Genomic DNA, 13,756 nt, shown 5'->3' with positions numbered 1-13,756 from the left:
TTTAAGTTTTGAAGTCAAGAAGCATAAGTCCTTCAATTTATTCTTTTTCAAGATAGTTTTGGCTATTTGGGGCCCCTTGCAATTCCCTATGAATTTCAGACAGCTTTTTCATTTTTGTGAAAAAGGCTATCGCAATTTTGTTAGGAATTGTGTTAAATATGTAGATTGGTTTGGATAGTATTGACATCTTAACAATGTTAAATCTTCCTGTCCATGAACACAGAATGTCTATTTAGATCTTCTGTAATTTCTTTCAGCACTGTTTTGCAGTTTTCAGTGTACAAGTCTTTTTTTTTTTAAGTTTTTTTTTTTTTTTTTAAGATTTTATTTATTTATTTGACAGAGACAGTGAGAGCAGGAACACAAGCAGGGGGAGTGGGAGAGGGAGAAGCAGGCCTCCCGCCGAGCAGGGAGCCCGATGTGGGACTCGATCCCAGGACTCTGGGATCATGACCTGAGCCGAAGGCAGACACTTAACAACTGAGCCACCCAGGCACCCAGTGTACAAGTCTTTCTTGACCTTGGTTAGATTTATTCCTTAAGTATTTAGTTCTTTTAGATGTAATTGTAAATGGAATTGCTTTCTTAATTTCCTTTTGGATTATTCATTGCTGATGTATAGAAACACAGCTGATATTTATGTGTTGATTGTGTAACCTTGCAACTTTGCTTAATTTGTTTCTTACCTGGAGGAGCTTTTTTGTGGATTCTTTGCAATTTTCTACATACAGATTCAGAGCATCTGCAGATAGAGATGGTTTTTACCTCTTCCTTTCCCCTTGAAAAGGTCTGGCCAAAACTTATAGTACAGCGTTGAACAGCAGTAGTGAAAGGGGGCATCCTTACCATGTTCTGGGTCTTAGAGGGGAAACTTTCCTCCTTTTACCATTGAATATGATTTTAGCTGTAGGTTTTTCATAAATACCCCTTAACATATTAAGGAATTTTCCCTCTATTCCTAGTGTCCTGAGCATTTTTATCAAGAAAGAGTATTGCATTTTATGAAATGTCTTTCTGTGTCAAGTGAAACAGTCATGTTTCTTTCCTTTGTTCTATTAATGTGATATATTACATTGATTGATTTTCTTATGTTGAACCACTCTTGCATTCCTTACATAAATTCCTTTTGGTTATGGTGAATAATCCTTTTAATATGTTGTTAGGTTCGATTTGCTAATATTTCGTCGAGGATTTTTACATCTGTAAAAAGGGTATTATTAATCTGTTCTCTTTCTCTTTTGTGAAAATTCTTGTGAATTTTCTATTCTGTCATGTTATCTAATTTTGGTATCAGGATAATGTTGGCCTCATAGAATGAGTTATAGGAAGTTCTTTAATTTTTTGGGAGTTTGAGAAGAATTGGTGTTTATTCATCATTAAATATTTAATAGAATTTACCTCTAAAACCATCTGGTCAGACTTTTCTTTGTTGGGAGACATCTCTGCCTCTTTAACGATGGAATATTGAGGTGGCAATGTTGAAATATGCTTTTAAGTTTTCTTTAGGATATGAAGTCTTTCTCAATAATGCTTGTTTTGAAAACTGTAGGCTTTTGTTGGAATAAATAGTTAAAAATCACACAGTTTTTAAAGGCTACCTTTCTTTAATAAATGCTACAGGTCATTCTTTTTTCTATTTTTTTATTTTTTATTTTTTTTTATTAAAGATTTTATTTATTTATTCATAAGAGACAGAGAGAGAGGCAGAGGGAGAAGCAGGCTCCCCGCTGAGCGGGGAGCCTGATGCGGGACTCAATCCCAGGACCCTGGGATCATAACCTGAGCCGAAGGCAGACACTTAACCATCTGAGCCACCCAGGTGCCCATGGTCATTCTTTTTTTAAAAAAATTCTGATCAATAGTCCTACATTAAATATTCTACGACTGTTAGACTTATGATATAATTATTATGGACTTCTATAAACATCGATATATTGTAGGATGTATTGTTATATTGTAGGATGTTATATTCCTTAAAGTTTCTAGTTGGTACTCTCTGTCAATGTATATATTCAGTGCTCTGCTCTAAAAATAATATATAATAGTTGAATAGCTTCTGTGAACATAAAGTCCAGGTCTTTCTCAAAATTCAAAATATTTGTTTTTGAAAAGTGGGTTATGAAGTAAGACATTACAATTGGACTGTACCAAAGTTTGCATATATTTGGAAGGCTGAATGCCAGATGCTTATGTTATCATCTTTCTAACACTTTCTTTTTTTTAAGATTTTATTTATTTGACAGAGAGAGACACCGTGAGAGAGGCAACACAAGGGGAGTGGGAGAGGGAGAAGCAGGCTTCCCGCAGAGCAGGGAGCCTGATGCTGGGCTCGATCCCAGGACTCTGGGATCATGACCTGAGCCGAAGGCAGACGCTTAACGACTAAGCCACCCAGGCGCCCCCTAGCACTTTCAACATGACTTTGTTCATAGTCATTGAATCATGATCATTGAATCATGTGTATTACCATGGTGTCCAAACAGCATAACAGTGTCAGCTTTACCAAAGGGCATGCATGCTGTTGTTAAAGGTACTTAGTGGACTGACACAGAGTATTACTTTACTGTTATCTATCTACTATTTTATTATCCTTATTGCTATCAACAAATAGAATGTGGACTGGTGAGGAAAGAATGAATTAACTCTTAATGAATCTAATAGGTTATTTTAAAATAAAAGAATAATTTTTTTTGATTAGGTAAAACATACACAGTGTTAAAAATTTTTAAAACTTCACAATAAAGTCTCTTTCCTATAACTGTTACCCAGCCGTCCATTTCCCTTCCCTGAAAATAATCAATATTATAAGAGCAGATAGGCAGATAAACTTGAAATGAAGAGTGCCAAGATCTTTGTCAAACTTCTTTTTGGTGCCATTCTTGGCCCCAGTGGAAAATTTTCGTTATCTCTTCCTATGTCATTTGTTTTGCTTGTTTAATTTAGATTGGTTTCCTTATAGTTGATAAGATGAGCTATCAAAAAACCTTAAAAAAATAAAGCTAATAAAACAGTAAAGTCCATATCCATGTTAAAGGCATAATTTTGCCATAAAGAAGTAAACCCCTAGACCTGAAACAGGAACATTAATTACAGCCCTTCAGTATCCAGGTTGATTCTTAGGTAAATCCTGGTCAACTTTGGGTCTCAGATGAATTTCCAGGATCCTCTTATGCCACAGTAAGCACATGGGAATTTGATGTCCTTACACTTGGCTGGATTTGACTCAGATTTATGTCAGCTTGTGTTTGTTCTTTTTGAAATTTCAGTAAAGGCCCTTTCTAACTGAGCTGTCTATAAAAGATAGTATACTTAAATATGCATAGAATTAACCATACCTGTGTGCATTAAAATATTTTTTCCTATGAAAACACACTTGTCTTATTTGTCCAATTTGTCTCTGTTTAGAGTTTTTATTTACTTTATTTTACTTTTTATTTTTCTTAAGTAGGCTCCACACATGAGGCTTGAACTCATGACACAGAGAGAGAGAATCGGATGCTCTACTGCCTGAGCCAGCCACACCCACGTGCCCCTATTTAGAGTTTTTAAATGCCTGAGTTTGCAAGCACAAGCCACTTTGAAGCCACAGAGTGACATCTATATTGGGGTCTATTTGTTAATTAAGGAAATGCTATTTTAATTGTGCTGAATGCCAACCATTTCAGGAGTTATTAGCCTCTAGTCTGTTTTGGTTTTAAATAGATTTGAACTGTACTTTAGTGAGCAGTTGCTCATTGAAATTAGCAATACAATTTTTCTTGAAGTATGAGCTCAAAATTTAAACTTTTTTCTCAAATATGAACATAAGCACAGTAACTTTTCATTTGATGGTCTGAGCAGTATGTATTGAGAGTTTCAATTTTTCAAGTGACTAATCATGTTTGTGCTATAAAGTTTATAGTTGATAAGGAAAGAAATTCTTAAGTTTGAGTCCTACCTGAAATGAAAAATCACAACCATGTGGAACCATATTCTCTTGTGAATCTGGAAAACTGTTGGACTATATTTTTATATCTTAATTTCAATAACCCAACCCATTTTAGAAGAAAATGAAGTGATACTTTGCATATGGGAGAAAAATCGATCATGTCTTTGCATTTCACTCCCAGAAGATAGAGATATATTATTGACCAGTTGAATGTAGTTTTTCTTTCATATAGTTGGACATTAGAAAAATACATGGTGAGCTTTAAAGAAGCGTTTTTTTCTACTTACATTAAAGAATATAAATTGTAATTTATAAAATGATTCTTTTAGCTAAAAGAAACCATTTAAAAAGAGAAAATGGAGGAAATGTAGACTGCCAAATAATGCAAGAGTAGAGACTGAAAATTTAGATTTATCCCTCATCCAGAAAGCCCTCTTAGACCAAAGACAAATATTTATTTCACATCTTTCAAAGAAGATCTTAAACTCTTAAAGTTCAGGATTTCAAGAGCTTATAAATCTAGAGTAATAATTCAGTGGAAAAACAATTCAAGACTAATAACCCAGTAGAAAAATAGTGTAAATAGTTTACAGAAAAAGAAATACAAGATCCTCAATCTCATAAGAATATGCAAATGTGAAAACCAAGCTAAGATGCCATTTTTTCACCTGTTACATTGCACAGTTTAAAAAGTTAAATAACTTACTAAAGGTATGAAGAAACATAGCTTGCTGAAGGAAGAATAAATCAGTAAAATCTTTTGGAGGGCAAAAGATTGGTAATATCTAACAGAATTTAAATTCATATCTTTTGACTCTTGGAATTCAATTTTGGGGAAGTTTTCTACAGATTCCTGCATGTGGAAGATCATTTATGCCAAGGATATTAGTTCTAACATTATAATAACAAAAGCTTGGGAAAAAATCTAAATGTCCTTAATTAGTGGATTTTGATACGTTATGGTACAGTCATGCAGTGGAATATTTATTTAGTCATAACAGATTAAGGAAGCTCTGTGTACAAATAGGAAAGACGTTCAAGATGCATTTGATCAGAGATGGCCAACTTTTTCTTAAAGGGCCAGCCAGTAAATATTTTAGGCTATTCAGGCAGTGTAGTCATTGGGTACGACTCTGTTGTTGTGGGACGCAGCCGTAGACAGTTTGTCTATGTGCATGACTATGTTCCAGTAAAACCTTATTTACAAAAACAGGTGACTGGCCTGTGGGTCATAGAAAAACTTGGTATATAAACTATAACAGAGGTATGAAGTGCTGAAATTACTGAGAGGTGAATTCAATCCCCATGCCTGGGATATTTGGGAAAGACTTCATAGATAATGTGATAATTTAAACTGAGTTTCTGTGGGTGTATAGGAGCTCTAAAGATTAAGGTGAGAAAGTGTTTTCTAGAATTGGTGAGAAGTTATTTGATACATGGGAGTTCTTTGTTGAGAGCGGATGAAGAGGTGAACTGGGATATTTTTGAAGGGGCTAGACACTAAAGGGATTTCTAACCCAGTTGTAGTTGGGTTTTTTTAAGATTTTATTTATTTATTTGAGAGAAAGAATGCACAAGCAGGGAAAGGGGCAGAGGGAGAGGGAGAAGCAGGCCTCCCGCTGAGCAGGGAGCCCAACATGGGGCTCGATCCCAGGATCCTAGGATCACGACCTGAGCTGAAGGCAGATGCTTAATAGACTGAGCCACCCAGCCGCCCCCCATTTTCTACTTTGAATACAAAATATTTCAACACCTAGCTCTGTTAAACCTTGAAATTTTGCCATACTTACTTTATTCAGGGTTTTGTTTTGTTTGTGTGGGTTTTTTTATGTATTTTTTAAAAGAAACATTGCAGATACAGTTGAAACCATGCCCTGAAAAGCTCAGTATATTCTCTTTCCAGAGGTAACAACTAATATGAAGTTGTTACTCTGATCTTACCTTCCTACAATAACTACATATTTATATACCTTTAAACAAAACATTTTATTGTTTATATTGTAAAAGCTCATAGAACGGCTTGTGGTGTCATTTCACAATTGGCTTTTGCTCAAAATTGTGTTTTTACTATTTCTCTGTGTGGATCAAGCACTGGTCAATGGAAATATAATGCAAGCCATATATGTTATTTTAAATTTTCTCATAGCCACATAAAAAGCCACAGGTGAAATTAATAATATACTTTAATAATTCAGTTTATTTCAGCATATAATCAGTATGTGAGATTATTAATGAGCTATTTTACATTCCTTTTTTATACTGAAATCCAGCATCTGTTTTGCACTCGCATCACATCGGACTAGCCACATTTTAAGTGTTCAGTAGCCACAGGTGGTGAGTGGCTTTTATTGTACTGAGCAGAGAACTGCTGGGATTCAGACAGAATCGAACACTTCGAGTGCTTGGAAGTGTGCACACCCCTAACCGCCAGGGGTCAGCTAAGTGTCAGCATGTTGACTCAAGAGAAGGTATTTTGTGTGTTGGGACTTGCTAATCTGCAGCTGCAACGCAAAAACCATTCTGTGTCCAATGAAGGAAACCTCTCTCAGGAACCACATTCACTGCTGGTAATTGTTGGAGCACAGAACGTGGTACGCGTGGGCCACGGCCTGTTTAGATACACAGGAGCCCCACGTTCGATCCGTATAGGTATACTCTCTTTCTTCCTGCTTGTCTGGAATGAACTGTTGAAACTTTCCCCGCTGTTATCAGGGTGTCATATTTGTAGTAAATATACTGCTTGTCCGTAGTTGGACCTTAATAACTAGGTAAACTTGTCTGCTTACTTCTTTTTGCTAAGAATCTCCAGCGGCACCATTTGAGTACTGAGCCAGATATTACGTGCCTCTATTCCTGGTTTTCTAAGTTTTAGCCAAGCTTGAAGTCACATCACACTAAAGGTCTATATGTAGACTTTATTTCCCTTATTTTCCACAGAAATACCTTCATAGAAATGCCCTAGAGTTAACATGCAGTCATAGCAGGAACTGCCTATTAAAATGCTTTATTTTTATACACATAATTAGAGGGACTTTCCATTATGCTGTTAATGTCCCTCATATAATGACCCAATGAAAAAAAAATCTAAGAACAAAAACTTAGGGAAAAATTCTCTCCATCTCCCTCATTCATTGCTTGATTTTTTTCCTTTTTTTTTTTTTTTTTTTTTTTTCCAATTCTGGGCATTTGTTTTAATGTGTCTCCTTTTCTATGCCCACAGAAATCCTTTTGTCATAATACAGATAATTGATAGGTCTATCATAATCTTTGCTAACTCTTAGTCAAGGGCCTTGATAAACCTGCATTCCTCGGCTTGATGACAGCCTTTTAATAGCAGTTTTATACAGCACTTTCTGCCACAAGGTGGGGGTAGAGAGTTCTGTCGGCCTGTTTGGGTATGGAGAATTTGGTAGTACCAGTCATAAAGTTAACTTTGCATAAGTTGACAAAAAAAATTGTCAGTACCATTATTAACACAACTTTGCCTTAGGATTAGCATGATTTCTAATTTCTTCTTGGTAGTTTTTTACTCAGCTTATCAGCCATCCAGACGTTATTAGTGATTATTTTTGTAATGATTTAAATACTCTGAATTTACTTCTAAATCCATTTACTTTTGTTGCATTACTTTGCCTTTTTTTTTTTTTTTTAAATCTAAGGTGAGAACAGCCACTTGGTAAAAATGCGTGTTTTGATTGGGCAAATGGGAACTGAGAAAAGAAAAGAGGTAATTCTGGGAGAGTACGGGTTTGGGTGGGTCTGATAGGGAGTGGAAGATGAGAGAGAGGCCCGGGTGCCACATTGGTAGGTCCGTCATACAAAGGGTAGCATAGAGTGCGGCCAGTAGCTTTTCAAATTCTCATACTAAAAATACGTATATACTTTATATGCTTGTTAGATAACTGATACAGGTAGGTCTAAACCACATGGGAGGATGTTACCCATTCTTTTCATTAGAAATTTAATTAAATCAATTAAAAATTAAAGTGTTCACACACAAACGTGTGTGTGACCTGAAATGAGAAGAAAGCATTTTATATGGCAGCTTGGCATCAGTTTGCTCATACCAAGTATTAAAGGATGTCTCCTAATCCTAATAAGCCTGTTTGTCAGAAGTCATTTTTTTTTTTAAAGATTTTATTTATTTATTTGGCAGAGAGAGAGCGAGAGCAGGAACACAAGCAGGGGGAGTGGGAGAGGGAGAAGCAGGCTTCCCGCCGAGCAGGGAGCCCGACGTGGGGCTCGATCCCAGGACCCTGGGATCATGACCCGAGCCGAAGGCAGACCCTTAAACGACTGAGCCACCCAGGCGCCCCGTCAGAAGTCATTTTTAACAAATTTTGGTTTATGTCTTATTGTATATATAAAATTCAACAGTGAAATTAAGTAGACTTTGTTAAGGTTTTTATACAAATACATATATATTTAAGACTGGATGACCTGGGCCAAAATTGCCATGTTACTATATTTGTAGACTGAATTTCCAAAAGCCCTGTAGTTCTGTTTGTTTCTTCTTGATTTCAGAGTGGGAAAGGGCAGCGGTTACCATATGGGCCCCTAGTTCCTGTTTGGAGCACACCAAACTTAAAGACCATGTAGTATAAAGATTAAAAAAAAAGAGAATTATCGACGGGGTAGATTTGGAAGTTGGTTATGATTTATGAACTAAATTTGGAGAATGCAGATAATAGTGAAATTCTTTGTAATTGATATGATGACAGCTGATTATACACATTTGCCTTTGGTTTTCTATAAGAATACCATTTTGGTTTCCTTAGGGTTATATTGATTGGCTGGAATTCCTGAGAAAGTCCCTTGCTTTGCTAAGGCTCTTTAGCCATTTGAAAGTGGATGGTGGATCTTAGAGTGAAGAGAATTTGTTTCTGTAGTGTGATGCCAATAAGTGAAGAGCAGTTGGGTTGTGAGTCTGTGATTTGGTGTGATGTACTTGCAATTAATTATGCTCAGTTAGAAGGCAATTCCTCATTTTCCGCATGAGAATACCCTCCCTCCAAATTCTTTTGCCAGCTAAAATATATAGGATCTTAAAGATATAACTAACACATTAAAAATCTACATATATTTCATCTATTTAGTCACACAAACTATTGTATTAGTTACAGAATTTAGAAATAATGTTTTGTTTCAGTGTCTGATGATAAAATGATTTTGTTCAATCTTTGTGTGTGTTGGGATCCCTTTGGGATAATTTGTCTTCTTGAGATAGTTGTTCAAGTGACAGCTACTATGGGGGTATGAGTGTCTTCTAAGTCTTTAGATATAAGGCGACTCCTTTTTTTCCTGAAAAGTATTTAGGGCATAAAACCCTCATCTGATATTTGAACATATGATAATTCCTCATGCCCTTATTTTTCATTTATATTTAGAAGTATTTCTCAATTTTAAAAAGTCAATTTTGAGTGAGCTTATTCTTACTGAATATCTAAGTTTTTAGTTGTTAATGTGGATTTTGCCTTTTCTTTTTTTTCTTTGAGGGGTTGGACATAATTGCCTTATTTCATTTCAGGGATCCTTCTAAAGTAAATATTCTGGTACCTGGTGCTGGACTAGGAAGACTGGCCTGGGAAATAGCTATGCTAGGTTATGCTTGTCAAGGAAATGAATGGAGTTTTTTTATGCTCTTTTCTTCCAACTTTGTACTCAACAGGTATTTAATTTACTTTTTGCTGGAAATAGTAATTTCTCAGAATCAGATTGACTTACCTATTTTGAACAATTCTGAATTTGAAGATAAATACAGAGTGTTTAATTATGATATGTAATCATAAGTGTTTCTTATATTAAAATCAAGTTGCTTATACAAATTACCACTTTTAATTAGTTCTTGGTTAACAGAATGTTGAAACAGGATGGATAAGTGACTTTTTAGAAAATGATGGGACATCCCATGAAACTGAAATGCTCCCTGTGCAGAATTTCAAGACTTTGGATGATCCAGGAAGGAGTATTTTCTCATTGTTCCTTGAACTTCTTCACCCCTTTGTTTCTTCAGTGGAATAAGTGCAGTGTAGCAATCATAACTTTTCCCCTTAATCAAATTCTTATAAAATGGCCAAGTATGCTCATATGATTGAGTTGGAAACATCTCTCAGAATTTCTGTGGCCTCTTTTAGAAAATAGTGGAAAAGAGTTGTTATTTTTAAAGCCAGAAGAGGTGCATTGGAAAAAATAACTAGCTGCCTTGTTTAAATAATGTGTTGTCCAGTATGGTGAGAAGGTAAAACGGAGAGAATGAGAATAGCTGGGTAGCAAACAAAACCCATACCACTTTTTTGAGAAAAGAGTTGGTCTGTTTTTCAGTTTGAAGTTTGGAAGTTTGGAAATACATTTTTTAAAATGTGAATGAACAACACATTTATATCTCTGAATTTACTTTAATTTTTTTCCTGTCTTTTAATTCATGATTGGTTATTCATCTACATATGTGTATATGTGCATTTTCAGATAATTGGTTGGGATGTAGTGGTAACACCTTAAGTATTAATGAATTATATAAGTAAATCTTCAGATTATATTTTAGTATTTAAAGTAGATTTTCTTGGTAAAATTTTTAGTTAACACTGAATTTTGTGCTCATATTTTGCAGATGTTCTGAAATTAATAAATATAAGCTTTATCCCTGGATCCATCAGTTTAGCAATAACCGGAGGTCAGCTGATCAGATTCGACCCATCTTCTTCCCTGATGTTGATCCCCACAGTCTTCCTCCTGGTTCTAATTTTTCTATGACAGCAGGAGATTTTCAGGAGATCTACTCAGAATGCAGTAAGTCCAACACAAGCATTTAAAAGTTCTTGTTCTTTATTCTAAATTTAATGAGCTAATTTTATACTAAGCCCAAGTATTGGTCATTCATTTTGATAGCAGAATATAAGATATACTTCAGTGGCAAGTTAGGATATTTTCAAAGTCCTCTATAAGGGAATGATGGGAAATATAAAGAAGTATAAGATCCCACCATTAAGAAATGTAGAATCTGTTGGGTCTATTAATATAAGACACGTGTGAAAAAAGTTCATGAATAATGAATATAATAAAGGTAAAAGATTATAGTGTGGGAAAGGAGATCTTTGTAGAGAGAAGGCTGTGACTTCAAGAATAGGGAGGCAGGAGCGCCTGGGTGGCTCAGTCAGTTAAGTGTCTGCCTTCAACTCAGGTCATTATCCCAGGGTCCTGGGGTCGAGTCCTGCATCAGGCTCCCTGCTCAGCTGGGAGCCTGCTTCTCCCTCTCCCTCTGCTGTTCCCCCTGCTTGTGCACACTCGCTCACTCTCTCTCTCTGTCAAATAAAAAAATAAAAATCTAAAAAAAGGAAGAGGGAGGCAGAGGTAGGAAGATATAAATGAATAAGGTAATCAGGGATGGTGGGATAGCCTGACTGGAAGGAAAAGAGAGGTTGGTTTGGTAGTTTAATGGGAGATATGGCCAGAAAAGTAGGTTGGTTCCAGATTATAGAAGACCTTTAAAATCAGGCTATGAAGTTGGGACTTCATCTTGGCAAACTGTTGAAGTTTGAGCTAGCATTAGAGAAAGGGAGATGGTAATGGAGAGAGGGGTGGTGGGGTGGGGGGGAGTAGATTAGCTTTAGTAAAAGGAAGAAGAAAAATAGTATCCTAAGAGGTCAGCAAGATCATTCATTCAACAAATTTATTTGAGCACCTGCTAAGTCCCAGGTATGTTCTAGGCATGGGAAAGAGCAGTGAGCAAAGCAAAGTTCCTGGTCACAGGGAATCTGTGTTCCAATAGGGAGAGAGGGGCAATAACAAATTTAAAATTCTGAGGAAGAATACTAAGGCAGGGTAACAGGGATACAGAGTGACTGGGGAGAGGCTGCTATTTATAGAGTTATCAGGGAAGGCTCTCTAAGCAGAGCTTTAAAAAAAAAGTTGAGCAGAGAACCTTGAAAAAGTGAAGAGGCAAACCATTAGATATTTGGGGGGAAATGTTGCAGACAGAAGCAATGGCGAGGGAAGAACGATTCAGGGTGGGGAGGATGCTTGTTCTGCTCAAGGAAGAGCAAGAAGCCACTTTGGCTGGGGTGTAGTGAGCAGCGGGTGCAGTGGTGGGAGGTCAGGTTGGGGAGGGTTTGGTGAGGCTGACTTGGATTGTACTCAGAGAGGTGGGAAGCCATTGGAGGGACTCGAGCGGGGAGTAACAAGATTTAGTCAAGTTTTTGTTTATTTTCCCCTGAACTCTGACACTGGGAAAACCTGTATTCTAAAGGTAGAAAGAGAGAGATGGAAAATGTTAAGTGCTGGGGATAGGATAGAGAGAAAGTTCTCAAAAGAGAGGTGACATAATGGAAAACAGTCACTTAGGCGAGTACAGTTGACCTTGTTCTGTAGCAGGGCTTGAGAGAGCAGATGGTGAAGGTCATCCTCGGGGGAATCAGTGCCTTTATGGCACCGAGATTTGTAGAATCCAGCCCTCTGTCCCTGGATTGTGCCCTGCGATGGCCTCGACGGGGCACTGACAGCCTCGTTCCCCTTTTCCACTGCTGATTATCTGAAGTACTGGTGAACGGTTTAAGTATTTTTATGCCGTTTGTTTCTCACTTGGCAACAAGTGCATACAGCCTTTCTGAAACTTGCCAGAATTGGTGGTTAACAGTGGCTTAAAACACAGTTTAAAATTCAAATGACAATTACATCATCTTAACCAATTTGAAATGAAGGCTAGACATTGAGTAGATCATAAACAAAACTCTTACAAGTACCATTTGGTAAAGATACCTAGTTATATAGGCTATCAAAAATGGTTTCCAAAGTGATTATCAAATTATTAGTAAAAACTTTCATGAACTGTGAAGCATGTCATAAATGATTGCTTAGTTACCCTAATTACCTTGTTGATTGGAAGAGTTTAGCTTCTATATTCCTCCAGTTAAATGAAATATTCATAATCTGTAAGAGGTAACATTTGTAGAAGTAATTAAAAGGAAAGGCAATATAACATAATGAATGTAGTAATGTGGTTTTCCTCGAATAGATACCTGGGACTGTATTGCTACCTGTTTCTTCATAGACACAGCTCACAATGTCATTGATTATATTGACACAATATGGAAAATACTCAAGCCAGGTGGAATTTGGATAAATCTAGGTAAGTTCCTCAGTGTTTATTAGAATCTTATACATGAATCTGAGTACTCATAGCTGTCCTCTCTTTGGTAACTTTAGGGTACCAAATGTTCACAAAGGTGATAGTTATGTTGTATCATTTCCGTTAGACTGTATCCCAGTTAGTGTGGAGTTCCTCTCAAAGCAGTGGAAGCCCCAAGAGAGAACACATTGCTGGAGTCCGTGGCCTTCAGGATCGGTCTAGTCCTGTTGTTGGGTTCTGTCATGTGCCCTTTTTTTAATGATTGGACTTCACCGCAGATTTTGCCATTAGGACTAAGACTAGAGAGAGAAATAGATCTTTTCAAACTTCTCTCTAGAATTTCACGGGACAGATGAGAGTGGCTGTAAAATGCAACCGTAATATGAAAGTTATCCCAAACCTTAGGTCCTCTTTCAAAGGAGTCACTTCTTTAAAGTAAGTTTCTTTAAAAATTTCCCAAGGAATGATTGAAATGTGATACAGTTGACCCTTTAACAGTGTGGGCCTTAGGGATGCTGACCCCTTGCACAATCAAAAATCTGTATAACTTTTGACTCCCCAAAACTAACTACTATTAACCTGCTGTTGACCAGAAGCCTACTGATAACATAAACAATTAGTGTGTATTTTATATACTACATGTATTATATACTGTATTCTTGCAGTAAAGTAAGCTAGAGAAAGGAATGTTACTAAGAAAATCATAA

At 36.5% G+C, this 13,756-nt stretch overlaps 1 protein-coding gene across 2 annotated transcripts in view; it reads left to right on the top strand.

Moving 5' to 3' along the window:
- The window catches only part of CARNMT1 (carnosine N-methyltransferase 1), a 40,224-nt gene that overhangs the window by 16,215 nt on the left and 10,253 nt on the right, over positions 1-13,756 (top strand). For both annotated transcript variants that reach the window (XM_036070468.2, XM_036070469.2), the window contains exons 4-6: positions 9,456-9,596; positions 10,536-10,714; positions 12,936-13,049. In XM_036070468.2, the coding sequence (XP_035926361.1) occupies positions 9,456-9,596; positions 10,536-10,714; positions 12,936-13,049 (434 nt within the window). The remainder of the gene's footprint in view (positions 1-9,455; positions 9,597-10,535; positions 10,715-12,935; positions 13,050-13,756) is intronic.

Source organism: Halichoerus grypus, chromosome 14 (genome assembly GCF_964656455.1).
Source record: "Halichoerus grypus chromosome 14, mHalGry1.hap1.1, whole genome shotgun sequence".
NCBI lineage: Eukaryota > Metazoa > Chordata > Mammalia > Carnivora > Phocidae > Halichoerus > Halichoerus grypus.
This window is presented reverse-complemented; position numbering and strand designations above follow the sequence as displayed.